This window comes from Callithrix jacchus, chromosome X (genome assembly GCF_049354715.1).
Source record: "Callithrix jacchus isolate 240 chromosome X, calJac240_pri, whole genome shotgun sequence".
NCBI classification, from domain to species: domain Eukaryota; kingdom Metazoa; phylum Chordata; class Mammalia; order Primates; family Cebidae; genus Callithrix; species Callithrix jacchus.
In genome coordinates this window covers 105,092,585-105,111,486 of record NC_133524.1, presented here as the reverse complement: position 1 = coordinate 105,111,486, position 18,902 = coordinate 105,092,585, and the positions used below count along the sequence as shown (strand labels likewise).

General features: G+C 35.2%; 1 protein-coding gene across 3 annotated transcripts in view; it reads right to left on the bottom strand.

Annotated features, from left to right (window-relative positions):
• The window catches only part of COL4A5 (collagen type IV alpha 5 chain), a 250,831-nt gene that overhangs the window by 125,219 nt on the left and 106,710 nt on the right, over positions 1-18,902 (bottom strand). For all 3 annotated transcript variants that reach the window (XM_078363412.1, XM_035287997.3, XM_054251548.2), the window contains 4 exons: positions 10,670-10,759; positions 5,555-5,599; positions 765-809; positions 618-680 (listed from right to left, as the gene is read on the bottom strand). In XM_078363412.1, coding sequence (XP_078219538.1) covers positions 618-677 — 60 coding nt within the window. In that variant the 5' untranslated portion in view covers positions 678-680; positions 765-809; positions 5,555-5,599; positions 10,670-10,759. The remainder of the gene's footprint in view (positions 1-617; positions 681-764; positions 810-5,554; positions 5,600-10,669; positions 10,760-18,902) is intronic.

Sequence of the window (18,902 nt, the reverse complement as noted above, 5' to 3'; positions counted from 1 at the left end):
TTTTCTGCACATGTAACCCAGAACCTAAAGTACAATTAAAAAAAGAGCCCTAACTTTAAACATGGCATTATCTAAACGTATTAATAAATTAATTGTCTTTGCTGATGAAGAAGTTTCAGGTTTCATACTCATGTTTTATAGTAAAAATTGATGTGTTGTATTACATATAGTTTTTTTAAGATTTTTCTTAAGGAAGTTATTAGGTGTATTAAAAAATCTTAAAAACATGGAATACTTGAATATTTAAATTGTACCTAGTTTTTTAATAAAGGCAAAGCAAATGAATGACATTCAGAAGTATTACTTTTAACAACTGATATAATATTTGAAACATATATATCCTAATTCCATTTTAATTCTCATCCTACTTCATGCGAAAGCCAAAAAATAATTTTGTAAGTAATCTTCAACCCAGTGCAATATCCCAGCTAATTATACATGCTTTGAAATTACTAATACTTCAATACATAGAAAATTGTAGTCAGAACATACTTTACGTGGTGTTCTAAACATGAAGCCACTATATCCCTTCTTCTACATTCTTCATATTGATTTCTTTAGGTTTTTAAGTCATTATTGACCAGTATACTATCTAAAATTAAGTAGATGAATCTCACCTTTGTTCCATTGCATCCAGGAACACCTTGAGGTCCTGGGGCCCCGTCATGGCCTGGCATTCCCTTTGAAAGCGACATAACAAATGCATAATATGTCTTCGGCTATTTTTAAAGAGGTTTCAAAATAAAACGTGAAATGCTACTTACAGGAAGACCTGGTGTCCCTGGAAATCCAGGAAGTCCAGGAGGACCCTAGAAGAAGAAACAAAATCCTTAAATTAATGACAACCAATAACAATAAAATAATACCCTACCTAAGGATATTATGAAAATTATTTTAGATTTGGAAAAATTGTGTCTCACTGTTTATTACCACTCATTGTTCTTTGAAACATTAGTGAAAGATCTCTTATGTGTGTTTAAAAGTCTGTTTTATTGAAAACTATAAAAGAAACTTCAATTCGAGGGAGCATTGTCTTCACTGCACATATTCAGAGCAGGCAAATTTGTGGATGAAGTGCTCTTCTAATGGATAAAGATCTTCCATGTTCGTAATGAAAAATTAATTCAGCAGGGGATGCGGAAGTGGCAAATATATTGCCTCTGAAGACATTAACAGTGAACAACCCCCAAAATTCTTAAATCTGTCTATCATGATTGGCAAAAATACAAGTTTGACAATATTCTCTGTAGGTGAGCCTATTGTGAAAAAGTATTCTCATATACTGCTAATGAAGATTCAAACACTGTGGAGGGAAATTTGGATATATCTAGCAAAATTATCCATGCACTGCCTTTTGACCTAACATTTTATGTCTAAGAATCTATTCTGAAGATACCCTACAAATTATGAAACAAAAACAAAGTTAAAGCTGAAAGTAATTAATTTAAAGTTTAGAAACAACCATATAACCAGTTATAGTTAAAATTAGAAACAACTTGATATGGTTTGGCTGTGTCCCCACCCAAATTTCATCTTGAATTGTAGCTCCCATAATTCACATGTATTGTGATAGGGACCTGATGGGAGATAATTGAATCATGGGGGCAGTTTCCCCCATACTGTTCTGGTGGTAGTAAGTCTCATGAGATCTGATGGTTTTATAAGGTATTTCTCCTTATAAATTGGCTCTCATTTTCTCTCGACTGCTGTCATGTATGATGGCCCTTTGCTCTTCCTTCATCTTCCATCATGATTGTGAGGCCTCCCCAGCCATATGGAATTGATAGTCCATTAAACCTCTTTCCTTTATAAATTGTGCTGTCTTGGGTACATCTTTATTAGCAGTGTGATAACAGACTAACACACAACTCAACTGTCCACCAATAGGAACATGTACTAAATAAATTATGGCACATCCACAAAATGTAAAACTATGATTACTATGCAAAAACTAATGATTATCTCTCAGGGGAAGAATAAAAAAGTAGGGAAATGGCAAGAATGAAAGAGAAGCATCTCTGACTACACCATGGAAATATTTTAAATAATTTAAAATTTTTAAAAAGAAAGGAAATCATTAAAAATGAAAAATAAATTGGATCCAGTGTATGTTTCAAGTTGTTGACATAACCATCCAGAGAAAATAATTAATTCAAGTGCCTTTCATCAAACATGGTACCTTGACTAGTTCTTCAGCAAAATTGGTCAATTCAAAGGGGGAAAATGCAGCAAAGATATAATTAATGGCTTTCAGTAATCCCATTATCACTTGTAAAATTTAAATTGTTATTTTGCTAAGTTGTAAATTGTTATTTGAAGCATATTGTAGGAAATAGGCATATTGTAGGAAAAAGCAAATAAGAAATTACATTATGTTATTACGAATAAAGATTTTCACCTCAATAGAGAGAGAGAGATGGGGGAGAGATAATAAGTGTACAAAACCTTCCTTAAAGTTAAATTGCAATTGGAAGTAATAGTATGAATTCATGTTAATTTTTATCTTAAAAAATGCATATTTCCACTGAGAAGACATTGAAATGGTGACAATTCCAGTAGCAATAAAAACTCCTAACATTCAGACTGTGGCATCTAAGTCACTTTTTTCACTAAAAAGAACCTGGAATCAGAGACATGGCCCATTTCAGATCTAAAGGGGAAATGCCAAGGATGAGCCTGAAAGGGCTTGTTACGCCAGAAAGCAAGAGGTTATCAGAGATCAATGGAATTTTGTGAGAAAAACACAGACAGGAGTCAACTTTGAAAGGCTCTCACAACCAAAAGATGGGACAAACTGGTCTTTAAAACTTGAAACACACAAATTCCATGTGCTTATAATGGAAAAAAAAGACGTCAAAGAATCTTCCTTGATGACCCCTTGAAGTTTCTGGTGTAGCAACTCATTGCCCTATTAGAATTCCAGCTAATAAATTAGAATTCCAGCTAATAAATGAATGATTAATAGAATTTTTTAAATCAACATCTTTCAAGTCTGAACAAAATAATGACCATCAGTGGGTTTCAAACCATTAGGTGAAAGTTGACAGAGAAATTTTTGATGGCAGAATCAGGCTAACATTATCTGAGACTACTAATCAAACCTAACGTCAAAAAAGGAGAATACCCTGATATTCATGCTGCATATTTATTCAACAGTAAGGTCACAACACTACTTACAAAGTATACTTCTACCTATTTTCTTTAATATTACTGCAGTATGATTTACATACAGTAAAATACACTAAACTTAAGTGTACAGTTCTGTACCCACAGAAAGTTTTTTAGTGCCTTTTCCAAGGCAACCTGCAATTTGCAAGAAATAGGGGGACAGAGGAACAATCTAAAAGACGTCAGGAGGAAACAAATCAGCCAAATACAGAATGTAGAATGCAGTATAATGACCCAGTTTTTCCAATGGAATAATAAAACAAGCTTAATAAACAGCTACCAAAAGCAATACATGGAAATTGCTTGGGTTGTAATTTGAATAAACCATTGTAAAAGACAACTGAGGAAAACTAAATGTGGACTGGAATGTCAGAGTATATTGAAAAATTATTCTTAATATTTAAAGGTATGATGATGGTTTAGTTATGTGGTTGTTAGTTAGAGGGGCATGCTGAAGTATTCATTGGTAGAATGAACAATGTGAGGGATTTACTTTAAAATATTTCAAAATATAAAGTGGTAGGGTATATGTTAATCAAAATTACCAAAATGTTAATTTCAAAGCTGGGTGATGGGTACATGGGGGTTCATTATACTATATGCTCTGTACATTTGTATACATTGATCAGTTTCCACAGCAATGCCTTTAAAATTCCACATGTAAAGAATTGCCTGTGAGTTGACACCTGAGGATGCAGAAACTATCAGGCCACCTATTCCCAAGCACTTTAGTAGTTCTAATTGAGGGACATGGAGTATTTAAGCAATCCCAAGCACCTGCAATGGGAATTGATAAAACAGCCCATTCTTTTTAGTCTCAATAGTGCTTAGAATATAGAATATAGTTAATGTTAACTATAGGGATTTTAAAAATTATTTTTTATTATTATAAAGAGCTTTACTAGTATATTGATATCCATTTCTTACAGAAAAATAAAGAATTATGTCCGCTGAAATAAACCAAGGATTTTTAGTTTTTTCTCTGCTTTTCCAGTACCCTGTCCCTATCAGTCATAAGATGCACATAAGGCAAGCTACATGCTGTTAAGAAGTATATAGCAAACAGAATGTTTTTAATGTTTGTAAAATTTATACATCTACTAAATTTCTGAAGATCAAATGATGAAAATGTCTGGTTGTCTTTGTTACACACATAAACACGCTATGTCACCAACTATATATTTTATATTCAAATTAGGGAGTTTCTTTTTTTTTAATTGCATTTTAGGTTTTGGGGTACATGTGAAGAACATGCAAGATTGTTGCATAGGTACACACATGGCAGTGTGATTTTCTTCATCAATCTATGAAAACATAATCTCAGAGCTAAAAGGGACCTTGGAAATTGTTTTGTTTAACTCTCTAACTTAAATGAAGAAACTGAGGGTCAGAAAGCTAAATATGATTTCTTTAAAGCCAGTACTATTTTTAAACCATAGTTTCCTCTCAGTTGTAAAATACACTGTAAGATGTATGTCAACTTACAACCTTTTGAGAAAAATTATACTAAATGTACATTTCAATTTTGAGATGCATCCTTACTTTTCAGAGCCTTAAGACTTGGAAATTCATGCACACATGCTAGAACTGAAGAAATGTAGTGTACCAAAATAGTTATTTTTTAATACGGTCGCTTAAACTTAATCTCTTCAAGATACACAAAGAATTATAATGTTTATAAATGGTACACTAGGAGGGTATACAGCCTGAAGTAACCAGCCCTCTGGACTAGGCTGAGATGATCATACTGGTTAGGAAGTTCTGGTTTAAACCAACTATATGATATAGAGTTGTTTTTTTTTTTGAGACAGAGTTTCTCGCTCTTGTTACCCAGGCTGGAGTGCAATGGCGCGATCTCAGCTCACCGCAACCTCCGCCTTGGTTCAGGCAATTCTCCTGCCTCAGCCTCCTGAGTAGCTGGGATTATAGGCACACACCACTATGCCCAGCTAATTTTTGTATTTTTAGTAGAGACGGGGTTTCACCATGTTGACCAGGATGGTCTTGATCTCTTGACCTCGTGATCCACCCACCTCGGCCTCCCAAAGTGCTGGGATTACAGGCTTGAGCCACCGCGCCCAGTGATATAGATTTTTAATTAAATGACAAACTTTAGAATTTAGGACTTTCATAATTCTCAGCCATAAGCTCCTTTAAAATCCTCTTATATTAAATATATATGTATGTATATATATATAATAGCTATCAAAATGCTAAAGAAAGGCTAGTTATAGACATGTACCAACTCTTAAATTTAACGTTTTGAAGACTGTATTTTTCTTCCTGCCTTTTAATATGGGTCTTTCCCAATTGTCTCATAATACTTGATTTGGTCTTTATCTGTTTCCACCAATAAAGTATTTAATACAGAGCAAATACTACTTACTCTGATTCCTTTTGGTCCTGGTGGCCCTGGAATTCCATCATCACCCTGAAAAATACAATATTTTTAGTTTTTTTCCTTCAAAAAAGTCCTCAAATAACTAATTTTCAATTATAAGATAGGAAATTTAAACTATTATAAACATCTGTGAAAGTTAGTGAAAAACTTATACACCCAAGGAAGAATCATTTATTATTGAGACTGAAAGCACTGAGGTAAACTGCATGACCAAAAATAAGAAAGGCCTTTATTTACTCAGAAGGAAATTGCTGATATATGAATGAAACTTTACACCTGTAAAGTTAATTATGAATCACACAAATAAACAAAAGTGAAATATTGATATAGTCATTCCCCAAATCATTTGTTTGTAAAGAAAATAGGAGCTGAAAATCTTGGAAGTTCCCATATTATGGCAATCTGCTTGCCATGGTGGTATAATGAGCATCATCTCTGAGCTCAAATATGCGCTATTCTTGAACTTGATGGTTTTAAACCTCTGCTTTGTTTTATAATGCACTTTCTATTGGCAGAGCTTAAGAAGAATTTTAAAAAAAACATAAACTTTCTTTTCTAGCTTCTGCTGTCAATTACATGCAGAAAGAAGCTGCCCATGTGTGTATGTGAATATATGTACCCATTTCTAGTCACAACTTCATTGCTGAGAATTTAGTCTTACCTCACCGAGTTTTCCTTAACTATTTTCTTTAAAAACATAGAATTAAAAAACCTAATTCTGCTCCAAGGAAAAGGAACTTTTAATAGCAAAAAAACTGAAACCTACCTAAATGATCATCAATAGAGGACTGGCTTAACAAGTTATGGTTTATATATACAATGAAATACAATGCACTTATATAAAATAAGGAGATTCTATATATATTGATAATAGGATATCTACAATGTATATTAAATGAAAGACAAAGATCAAACAGTGTGTTTAATGTGCCACTATTTTACAAACAAAGGAGGTTAAAGTGTGTGTGTATAACTCAGGAACTAATGGACATAGGTGATAAGGATATTTTTCATTGTATACCTTCTTAAGTTATTTTGAATAACCTGAACATACTATCAAAAAATAAATAAATTTTATATTTTAGAATATGAAAAACCTTTGGAAAATTATATGTTTAAGTATATACATATAGTTGTTTTCTATATCTTTCCTTTCATATATAAGTGTACAGATTAAAGAATAATCTCACAAGATTTTTGATTTAGTATATATGTTAGCATATACATGTACCAGAATATCCAATCACATTAGAAGTATAAATTCACCTATTTGGGGAAACATAAAATCATACTGGAAACAGAAGGACACAGTGCTTCAAATTCAGAATCCTGAAAGTTTAGAAAGCAGTTTACCTTCTCACTTTTTAGATAATTTAAATGAAATCACAAAAAAAGGTTGGACTGCTTTCTAAACTTAACCTGCATACAAGCACACCTTTATAAACTGTTATGTTATTGTAGAATAGTCCTAGTTAACACTAAATTATTTCAATGGAATTCTAATGTAGGTAATTTCTTTTAATTTAACAAAAATCTTTATTAAAACTGTCACCTCAGCAAGCATGAAGTGCAAGAAACTTAGTCCCTAATCCTAAGTAAGCCCAGATACAAGAAATGTAACTTTTTCTGCAGCTTAATTTCTCTTCCAAAACACCTATTTCTATAACATGGCTGACGTTTAATCTCAGTCTACCTCATTTTCACAAGATTGTGTCTAAGTTTTGGAGAACTTAACTAGTTCCAATATGTTGAGGAGTATGACAGTCTAGTCCAAGCTGGCATTCATTGAGTTGTTCCATGCCAATAGTCTGCATGGATTGCTGCTGCGGTTGGTGCTCAATTCCATCCACTTGACTATCTCAGATATCTCTGATACTTCTGTGCTACTCCTGGTTGCACAAGAATCATTCTGTTGCTCTTGCTCTTGATGTGTCATTAGACACAGGAAATTCAGTTGAATAGTCCATCTACCAAAATTGTATGCAGACATTTAGGGTCCTGCTGTTTTCTAAGTACTAAAGTTCTACTTGGGAAATTTAGCACAGGTCCCTTCTGCTCTTGAATCTAATAAAACTACCTGATGTACTGCTATCTTCCCCAGATATTATGGCCAACATTCTCCCAAAATCTCAGCGCTGATTATAGTTAAGTGCTAAAAAATATTCATGCATTTAAATTAATTTCCTCCCTTTATTGGAAAGACTACCTGCTGAATATCCATTTGATTTCCTTAATACTCTAACAACATGATGTACCACCATTATATAAAATAATAAAACTAAGAAAAAGGGTTTTAAGCCACTTTTCCTTTCCAGGTAAATGATCAAAAGTAGCCCTTTCATATAGCAATTCACCAGACTACTGAATACAGATGGAAAAGGGCACTTGGCCAAAAGAGTCATCAAAAAAAAAAACAAAAAAAAAAAAACAGAAACTTCTCCAAGTCTCGAAATTCTTTTCCAATTCCCTATCTTAATATGCACATTAAGATGCTATTCTTTCTCATGGTATAGGACAGACTGCCCTCATTGCAGTCAATGGACAGAGTTGCCACAACTGATAGAATGAGACTACCTCCAGGTCCATGAGCTGATCCATGGGGCTTGAGGGTAGGGATCTAACCTGACTTCCCTTTCTTCCACAGACTACCCTTGTGACCTCCACCTTACTAAATCCATTGATATGACTGTTCCAGGTAGTTGACACAATTCTGATTTTGACAAACTACTGAATATGTCACCTATAACTGAACTCTGAAGATAAACATCTGATTGCTGTGCTGCTGAATATTGCAAATGGACGTTTCTCTAAACATGGACCATTTTAGTTTCTATCTCAGGTACCCTAACCTTATTACACTGGACCTGACACATTGCCACAATTGACTCTGATACCACAGGAACAAAATACTTCCTCAGATGTCAACTCACTCCTGTCCCATATGGAAGCAATTGAATCATCTGGGAAAAGCGACATATGATCTGCCATTGGAGCCATTTTGGCCTCGATGGTGGTGGCCATTTCTTTCTCTATTCCTGCTTCCACCTTACACAAATTTTTCAATTCTGCTCAAGTACTTTGCCCACCAGGAGGGACTTCTGGCTGGTTGATCCCCATGGTAACCAATGACTCTTACGTTCCCAGAACTGTGTGCACTCTTCTTGGGATATTATTTCTCTTGTTAAAATCAGGCTTTCAACATTCCTACCAATGTAACATACATATATAGGACATTGACAAGACATATCCAAATATTCAAAACAGTCCCTCACATTAAGCATATACTATTATATAAAACAAAATGAGAACTCCAAAACTAGATAGACTCCAGTTATTCAGGAGAATTGCCAGCTGGTATTACTTACTGTCTACTCATGGGAATACTCCAGACCACTTTTCTCACTGTCAACATCACTCAAATAGAAAAGGTCTGCAACCCGTCTTTGACCCTTGATGAGGTCATTAATGACACTACTTCAGCTTTGGAAACAAAACAGACTAGCCTCAACTCCTTGGCCACGTAGTGTTAGCTAACCATATAGCTGCTGGCCAACTATGAAGAGGTCTCTGTGATTGCCAGCCCCCTCATATTGCACCTAGATCAGTGAAAACTGGCAAAGTAGAACAGCCCATTATAAGACTTAAGAAAAAAGCCTCCTGGCTCTCTAATGTAGATCAAGAGGGCTATGAGACATCTATTACTGGCTTGGCAATAGCTAGGGCTCATGGTTACATTCAGTCTCCAAGCAGGCCAGATCATCCTGCTTAGAATATGATTGATCATGACCATAATGTACTGTGGCCTCAGACATTATCCTGTTTTTGACAGAATACTTAAAGTCCAACCCATTCAGGTCCATGATGGGGCAGCTTATTTTTCTCACTCAGGTATTGAAAAATCAAGGTATGGAATTGGGAATATGGCTCTTATCTAAACACTATGACTGCTAGGGCCCTACCAAAGGCCTCTTGCTACCCTCCATACAGCAGACTTGGTGCACAGCTAATGCACTGCAGTCTCTTAAGTGAGTTGCAGTCAAAGATTAAGGCTCCCCATGGCTGGCTGTGCTCAACTGCATTTCTGTACTTAAAGGCCTCTTTTGGTGGAAATCTTTTTTTTCTTTTTTTTGAGATGGAGTCTCACTCTGTCACCCAGGAGATTTTTTTTTTTTTTTTTTTTGAGATGGAGTCTCACTCTGTCACCAAGGCTGGAATGCAATGGCACAATCTCGGCTGACTGCAACCTCCACTTCCTGGGTCCAAGCAATTCTTCTGTCTCAGCCTCCTGAGTAGCTGGGATTACAGGCACACACCACCATGCCTGACTAATTTTTGTACTTTTAGTAGAGATGGGGTTTCACAACGTTGGTCTGGTTGGTCTCGAACTCCTGACCTTGTGATCTGCCGCCTTAACCTCCCAAAGTGCTGGGATTACAGGTATGAGCCACTACTCCCAGCCTTGGGTGGAGATCTTTTTATGGGAGGAGAAAGAAACCTTAAAAATACTTTTCCTGCACTCTGACTCAGTACTTTTCCACTCCTAGCTCTTCTCCTTCTCCCACCCTGCCCCTGGGTCCATACAACTGCAGGAGCTTTTTGTTCTGAGCGCCCTCAGCAGTCAAATGATTTCCAACATCTGGGCTGATCCACCTGATCTTTGCTGGCGCTGCATCATGTGGACAAATAGAACAGTGGGGGAGTAAGTACTTTCTCCAGTTTAACTTTTTGCTTATAATATTGCAGTAAGTAAAGGCTTGACTGTTAATTTCATTTTGGCTTCTTGTCTTAATCAGCTACTCTAACAACTGGCAGTTCAGCTCTCTCCAGCTCAGCTAAGCTCTTGACAGAACTTAATTTTGTGAAGGCAGCCAATAACTACATACAATCAACAGTATCTTCCGAAAGCATCTGAATATGGCAGTAATGTTCAGTTTTTTAACAAAATATCATAAAATACAGACTCCCCATCATTTCCATTGTTACATTTACATATTAGTTTCTAGCTATAATTCAGTAACTTTTTAGTTGATGTGACAACTATGCCGACATTTAAGATGACTCAATTCATCTGGCATTACTGGTTGGCAACTTGATATATACCTTTTGTCCCCGAGGTCCTGGAGGCCCTTCTGGACCAGGAAATCCAGGCAATCCTGGGTGTCCTTCCAAACCTGGAAACCCTCTCTCTCCCTGCAATTAAATGAGAATAAAAGGTAAGGTCATTTGTGAAATTTCAAGCACAGGCACGGTTGCGATTCAAAAAGATTACATGACTATCTAGACAAAACTAACTTAATTTAATTATCTAAATTCACAGTATTTACTAACATGGGGAAACCTGTTAAGATGTGAGGGGAGGAAACACAAACCATCTGGATATTATACAGTAATCTCTTTCTTTCTTGTAAAAGTAAAAAGGATATCAGAGATGAAATGATATTTAAACATACTGACATCAAGAGATTGAAAGGGAAGATAGCAATAAATCCAGGAAACCAGATCTGTAAGGGTTACAATAAATAAGTATGGAGCAGGGAAGTAAAAGGAAACCATCAGAGAAGCTCCCAGGCTTGAAATTAACCAGAAGAAACCTTCAGAACATCAAACTTTCATAACGTTTTCTAATTGTAAAATTAATACTAAAAAGGAACACAGATTCACTGTAGAAAACAAAAATATAAAGAATACAACACCATTTATTCCTCTACTCAGAATAATTACTTGAATTGTGACTCACGTCTCAGTTCTAACGGCAACCTTTATCATCACCAGGACATGAGGACTGCCTATCTACCAGTGAGGCCCCACCATATCTTATCAGCACCTGTTCAGTAGGATTGCCTGATGTGAATATCTGTACAGCCAAAAAGATGGGGTAGCAGAGCCAGCATGTGTACTAATGGTATTTACATAACATATTAGAGTTAGTTAATCTGCATACAGCCAATCCTTCTAAGGGTGTAAACTCCAGTACTAGGGAATCCAATCACAGAGAAATCATCACTATGAAGTTTAGGAACCTCAAAGGCTCACAGCTTCCTGGCACATGCTCCAAACTACAGCACAACAAGCAGTTCCTCTGCTTTCCTAAGGCTTGAAAGCTGTCTCTGGTCAGACCTTGATCTGGGAACCCTTTTAGCACATTCTACTCATAGTGACACACTGGATAGCACCTGAGAAAGAGAAAGAATCCATGTCTACTACGTGACTGACTAATGGGCCACTGAAGACACATACCTCTAGAGGTTAAAGTACAGAAGACTTTTATTTCTACTCTGAAAGAGTGTGAGTGTGTGTGTGTGTGTGTGTGGTACTGAGTTTAGTCTAAAATGCTTAGATGATTTTGTATTGAATAATTCAATAATCATCCCATAACAAATATAAGTACTTTGAAAAGACCACTTCTGGTCAGTTTCTACTTTTCATTCAAAGTTAATGAAGCAAATGTTAGGCAATTAATGATAGACAAAAACATTCCTATAGTTTGACAATAATTATTATTGATATATTACTACATTTCTTATTTTCTAGAAATATATCATTTTGTTTTAACTAGTCATTAAACTATGATAATTTAGTATTCATCAACCTCAACACAATTGTTTTTGAGGAAATAAAGCAAGAGGAAGAAATTAAAGTTTTAAAATTTTTAGAGCTAGATTCCCTCAAATCATTACTGACAGAGCTAGTAGTAGAAATCTGATCACAAGTTTCAGTGAAAGAAAGCACAAGGAAAAAAATCTAGTTAGAGTAGATTTCCTAAGAGGAAAACAGGTACATTTTGGGATCTCAGCTGGCATTTAGAACACATCTCTGCCAAACCTGGATGATAATACTTGAAGAAAGCCATATTTTCTCAGAAGCAAAACTGCTATCTGGCCTACAGGTAAGAGAGGAATAAGCCAAAAATTCAAAGCGGAGATGGTAAAAAGCTTAATTTTGTTGATATTAATAAAATCATATACATATAAATGATATATCCTGAAATCTCCTTGCACTACAGTCAAATAATGTCATGGTCCTGCCTAGCAGAATGAACAATATTACAGTAAGGAAGAGAGAAGGGCAACTACTGGACAATAGCAAAGGAATTCAAAGATCAATACCAGAGCCTTTGAAAGGTTACTAAGTAGAAACTATAGATGCCTTGAGAGAGGATGTGGTGGGGGTGGGATCCTCCACCTAATTCCTAATACATATGGTAGGGAAGGCTGACATTTGTTGTTGCCTATTTTTTGCTACCTGTTGTTAGGCACTCATTTAATCCTTACAACTACCGTAGATTTTGCTGTAATTTGCTAACACTCACAAACAGAAAATGGCTATCTCTAAAGGTCAAACTTTAAAAAAACTGGTTTATGCTTCCTGTCCACATTTGCATAAAAATATCATTTGTATTTCCCTTTGTGGAATAATATTTCTCTCCCTCTGCCTATCCTTTAAATACTGGTACTACACTTATTTAACCTTCTCTATCTTTACCTGGGAATCTAAAATATCAACTACTTTTCCTACAATCTAGGTTTTCATAGACAACTGTCTCGAACATCTCCACCTGAATACATACAGGCACCTAAAACTAAATGACAATAATAATAACTAACATGTATTTAGTATTTTCTATACACCAAAGAATTACACTAAACTCCTTCCATATTTTATCTTATTTAATACTCTCAATGATAATATGAGGTAAACACTATTATTTCCATTTTATATATGAAGAATCAGGACAATGAAAAATATTGTAATTTTCCTAAGAACAAACTTTATATAAACAACATTGAATTCATTTTCTACCATCTTCTCTATTCCAGGAAATAGCACAACCCAACTACCTCAGCCAGAAATTTGTAATAACCTTGACTCACCTCCCATTACTACATTATCTAATTAATTAGGCCTTCTTCAGCTTTGTATTCTTAGGGCCCAACAAAACAAATACTCAGTAAATACTGATTCAATGAATGAACTTCCTTAATGGATTAAATAAAATGTATGGCATATGCTTTTGTCAAAAGGTAAAAACATACAAGAGTTAGGGCTACGGTAAATTATACAAAGGATAACTTTTAATGATACAGCTGTTTTACATATCATAAGCTAGTATTAAGAATGATAAAAATCTGACATACTGAGAAGTAGACTAGTTTGTGAGTTAAAGGCATCCATTAAAGTGTTACCATTTTCAGAAAGCGCACTTTATAATCACGATAAGAAAGTTGCGTAATCATGCAACTTTAAAATAAAAAAGTATTTTAAGAATAGGTTCTCAAGGAAGAAAAAATTAAACAGGAAAATATTAGAATTCTGAGGATAGGAAAAATATAAAATAGGACAAACTACTATTATAATAATTGAGATTAAAATTATTTCAGATTATAATATTGTAAAAATGTAGAAATTGTATGGAGATATTTATATGAACATGTGGGCAAAGCAAGACCCTTAATGAACAAATGAAAATGATAATTTTATAGGTAATACAATTGTAGGCAATTTTGTCCTCTTTTTTGCATAATGTCTTTTGTTTTTGTAATTAATGTAGCACAAGGAAATATTTGATGTATTACAATTGCTAGAACAACAAAATAGACCTTTGGTAACTGTCAAAATGGAGATACTCTAAGTCAGATATAAAACTTTAGCTTGCATTAGAACCACTGGGAGACCTTATTAAAACATACATTACCTGGCCCTGGCACCAGAGTTAGATTGAGTAGGTCACCTACAGAGCTTGAAATTTTGCATTTCTAACCAGCTCCCAGTATATGCTGATACCACTGACAGAGGCACACTTTGTTTAAGACGGTTTGACTGTGACACAGATTTTACATTGTCAACTGATTAACTTGTTCTCACCAGGGATCTAGCAAGTTTTCTTTGTTAACAATGTGTACTTGGACACAGTCCTTTTAGGGAAGTCTAGATGTTTTATTTCTATGTTAAACATATTTTTAAAATAAGTTTACTTCAGTTTTACTGAAGTAAAATTAATATACAATAAATCATACATATGTAGAGTATACTATTTTAAAAGTTTGGGTTTTTTTGGGGGGGTTATTTGAGAGAGGATCTCACTTTGTTGCACAGGTTGGAGTACTGTGGCACAAACACAGCTTCTAGGCCCAGGTGATCCTCCCACCTCAGCCTCCCTGAGCGGCTGAGACTACAGGTGTGTGCCACCAAGCCCAGCCAATTTTTATATTTTTTTGTAGAGATAGGGTTTCACTATGTTGCCCAGGTTGGCATCAAACTCCTGGGCTCAACTGATCCAGCTGCCTCAGCCTCCCAAAGTGCTGGGATTACAGGTGTGAGCTACCATGCATGGCCAAAAGTTTTGACACATATATATACCAGTAAAACTGATCTAATTTGGCTCTGGGTCCGCACCCAAATCTCATCTTGAGTTGTAATCCACATAATCCCCAAGTGTTGACGGATCCTGGTGGGAGGTGACTGGATCATGGCATCAGTTTTCTCCACACTCTTCTCTTGACAGTGAGTGGGTTCTCACAAGATCTGATGGTTTTATAAGGGGCTCTTTTCCCTTTGCTTCTCACTCCTCTCTCCTGCTGCCTTGTGAAGAAGGTCGCTGCTTCCCCTTTGCCTTCCACCATGACTGTTAGTTTCCTGAGGTCTCCACAGCCATGCAGAACTGTGAGTCAATTAAACCTCCTTTGTTTATAAATTACCCAGTCTTGAGTATTTCTCTACAGCAGTGCAAAAATGGACTAATACAGAAACCATTACCATAATCAAAATAATGGGCATAGCCAATCCATTACAAAAGTTTCTTTGTGCCCATATCTTCCTTGTGTCCATACCCTTCTCCCTACTCCTACCCACCACAGGCAATGAGAGATCTGCTTTCTGTCACTGTACATTAATTTGCATTTTCTAGAATTTTATATAAATGGAATTATAGAGAATTTACTCTTTTTGTCTAACTTTTCACTCAACATAATTACTTGGAGATTCAAACTTGTGGTGAATATCAATATTTCATTACTTTTTATTTTTTCAGTAGTATTTCATTGTAGAGATATACTGCAGAGTGTTGATTTGTTTACCTGTTGATGGGAAGTTGAGTTGCTTCCACTTTCTGGCTATTACAAATAAAGCTACTATGAATATTTATGTACAAGTTTTATATAGGTATATGCTTTAATGTTTCATGGGTAAATGCCTAGGAATCAACAGGGTTATATAATAGGCATTTAACATTTTATGAAATTTCCAAACTGTTTAGATCATTTTGCACTAACACCAATAATCTATAATTGTTCCAGTTGCTTCCACATTCTCATCTATACATGCTATGTCTAAAAGTTTTTATTCAATATTCTAATAGGTTTATGGTGGTAACTTATTGTGGTTTTCACTTGCATTGCCCTAATTAATAATGTTGAGCCCTCTAAAGATGATCACAGTTCCACATCAACAATGGAACAAGGCTTGATGGAGAACGAGCACATCCCAATAACAGAATCAGGCTTCAAGGAATGGATAATAAGAAACTTCTGTGAGTTAAAAGAACATATTGTAGCCCAACGTAAAGAAACTAAGAACTTTGAAAAAAGGTTTGATGAGATCCTATTGAGAATAGACAACATAGAGAGGAATATAAGTGAATTAATGGAACTGAAGAATACAATACAGGAACTCCAAGAAGTATGCACAGGTTTAAACACTCGAATTGTTCAAGCAGAAGAAAGGATATCAGAGGTCAAAGTCCAACTTAATGAAATAAAATAAGAAGACAAGATTAGAGAACAAAGGATAAAAAGGAATGAGCAAAGTCTCCAAGAAATGTGGGACTATGTGAAAAGACCAAATTTACGTTTGATAGGTGTACCTGAATGTGACGGAGAGAATGAATCCAAGCTGGAAAATACCCTTCAGGATATTATTCAGGAAAATTTTCCTGAACTAGCAAAGCAGGTCAATATTCAATCCCAGGTAATACAGAGAACACCACAAAGATATTCCTCAAGAAGAGCAACCCCAAGGCACATAATCGTTAGATTCACCAGGGTTGAAACGAAGGAGAAAATACTAAGGACAGCCAGAGAGAAAGGTCAGGTTACCCACAAAGGCAAGCCTATCAGACTTACAGCAGATCTCTCAGCAGAAACTCTACAAGCCAGAAGAGAGTGGGGGCCAATATTCAACATCCTCAAAGAACAGAACCTTCAGCCCAGAATTTCATATCCAGCCAAACTAAGCTTCACAACTGAAGGAAAAATAAAATCTTTTATGAACAAGCAAGTACTCAGAGATTTTATTACCACCAGGCCTGCTTTACAAGAGCTTCTGAAAGAAGCATTACACACAGAAAGAAACAACCAGTATTAGCCTTTCTAAAAATATACCAAAAAGTAAAGGGCACTGACATAAAGAAGAATTTACACCAATGAATGGATAAAAAAGCCAGTTAACATCAAATGGCAGTAACCCTAAATTTAAATCGACTAAATCCCCCAATCAAAAGACACAGCCAAAACCCAACAGCATGTTACATCCAGACCTGTTTCACATGCAAGGATACACAAAGACTCAAAACAAAGGGATGGAGAAAGTTTTACCAACCAAATGGAGAGCAAAAATAAATAAATAAATAAATAAATAAATAAATAAATAAATAAATAAAAAGCAGGAGTTGCAATTCTCGTATCGGATAAAATAGATTTTAAAGCAACAAAGATATAGTGGTAAAAGGATCAATGCAACAACAAGAGCTAACGATCCTAACACCCAGATACATAGAGACTTAGATTCAATGAGACAGAAAATTAATAAGGATATCAAGGACTCGAACTCAGATCCAGAACAAGTAAACTTAATAAATATTTATAGAGCTCTCCACTTCAAATACACAAAATATACATTCTTGTCAATAGCACATCCCACCTACTCATAGGTTTAAATGAAACATTGATTGACCATTATTAATACCCATTTTTTTTCAGAATAAAGCAATATTTCCATTGACCCTCCCTCTTTCTCTTCCTCTTTCTTCCTTTACTTTACTCATTTTTTTTCTTTCCTTCTCTCAAAAAAAAAGAAGAAATCAACTTGTAAACCTCTAGATCCAGGTCGGCAATGTCTCTCTCATTGCTTGATTTCCTTCCTTCCCTTCACTCCCTCCCCACTTCCTCCCTTCCTTCCTTCCTTCCTTCATCCCTTCCTTCTTCCCTCCCTTCCTCCTTCCCTCCCTTCCTGCCTTCCTCCCTTCCTCCCCCACCAAAAAAAAGTAATAATAATGTTGAGCATCTCTTCATGTATTTATTTTCCATCTATATGTTTTTGCTAAGTGTCAAAATCCTTTGCCAATTTGTTTATAATTAAATTTATTTGCAGCTGTTTGTTTTGTTATTAAATTTTTAGAGTTCTCTATACATTCTGGATATAAGTGTTTTATCAGATATGTAATTTGCAAAAATTATTATTCCTGGACTGTGGATTATCTTTTCATTATTTTAATAATACTTTTAGAGGAGAACAAGTTATTACGTTTGAGGAAATACAACTTAACAGTATTTTCTTTGGTGGATTGTGTTTTTGATGTCAGATCTAAGAAACATCTGCCTAACCCAAAGTTACAAGGATTTTCTCTTTTGTTTCCTTCTTAAAGACTTAGAGATTTAGATTTTATACTTAGCTCTATAATGCATTTTGAGTTAACTTTTATACACAGTGTAGCCACTTTTGTGCATATGCATATCCAACCCTTCCAGGACTATTTATGGAAAAGACTTTCTCCACTGTCTTTGCATTTTTGTCAAAAAACAGATTCACTACTCACCTGTGAGTCTCTATTATGTCCCATTCATCTATATGCCTATCATTTGGCTACTAGTACACTATCTGGTTTAATGCAGTTTTATACTAAGTCTTGGAATTTTGTACTGTAAATCCTCCAAGACTACTTTTTATAAAAGCTGTATTTGCATTTCCATCTAAATCTTAGGATCAGCTTGTTAAATTTGTAGCCCCCCAAAACCACAAGTATTTTGATTGGAGTTGCACTGAATCTATAGATAAGGAGCTTTTTAGCATATGTCATAACATTTTTCTACATTGACAAATCATGTCATCATCAGAAAAAGTTATTTCTTCATTTTCAATCTCAATCTGGATACTCTTTCTTTTCGTTTTCTTGTCTTACTGTACTAGCAATGTTGAATAGAACTGGTGAGAGCAAATGTTCCTGAAGTTAAGAGAAAGGAACTCAGTCTTTCTCCATTGAATATAATTTTAGCTGTAGGGATTTGCCATATGCCCTTTAAGGTTGAAGAAATCGCTTCTACTCCTACTTTACTAAGAGTAA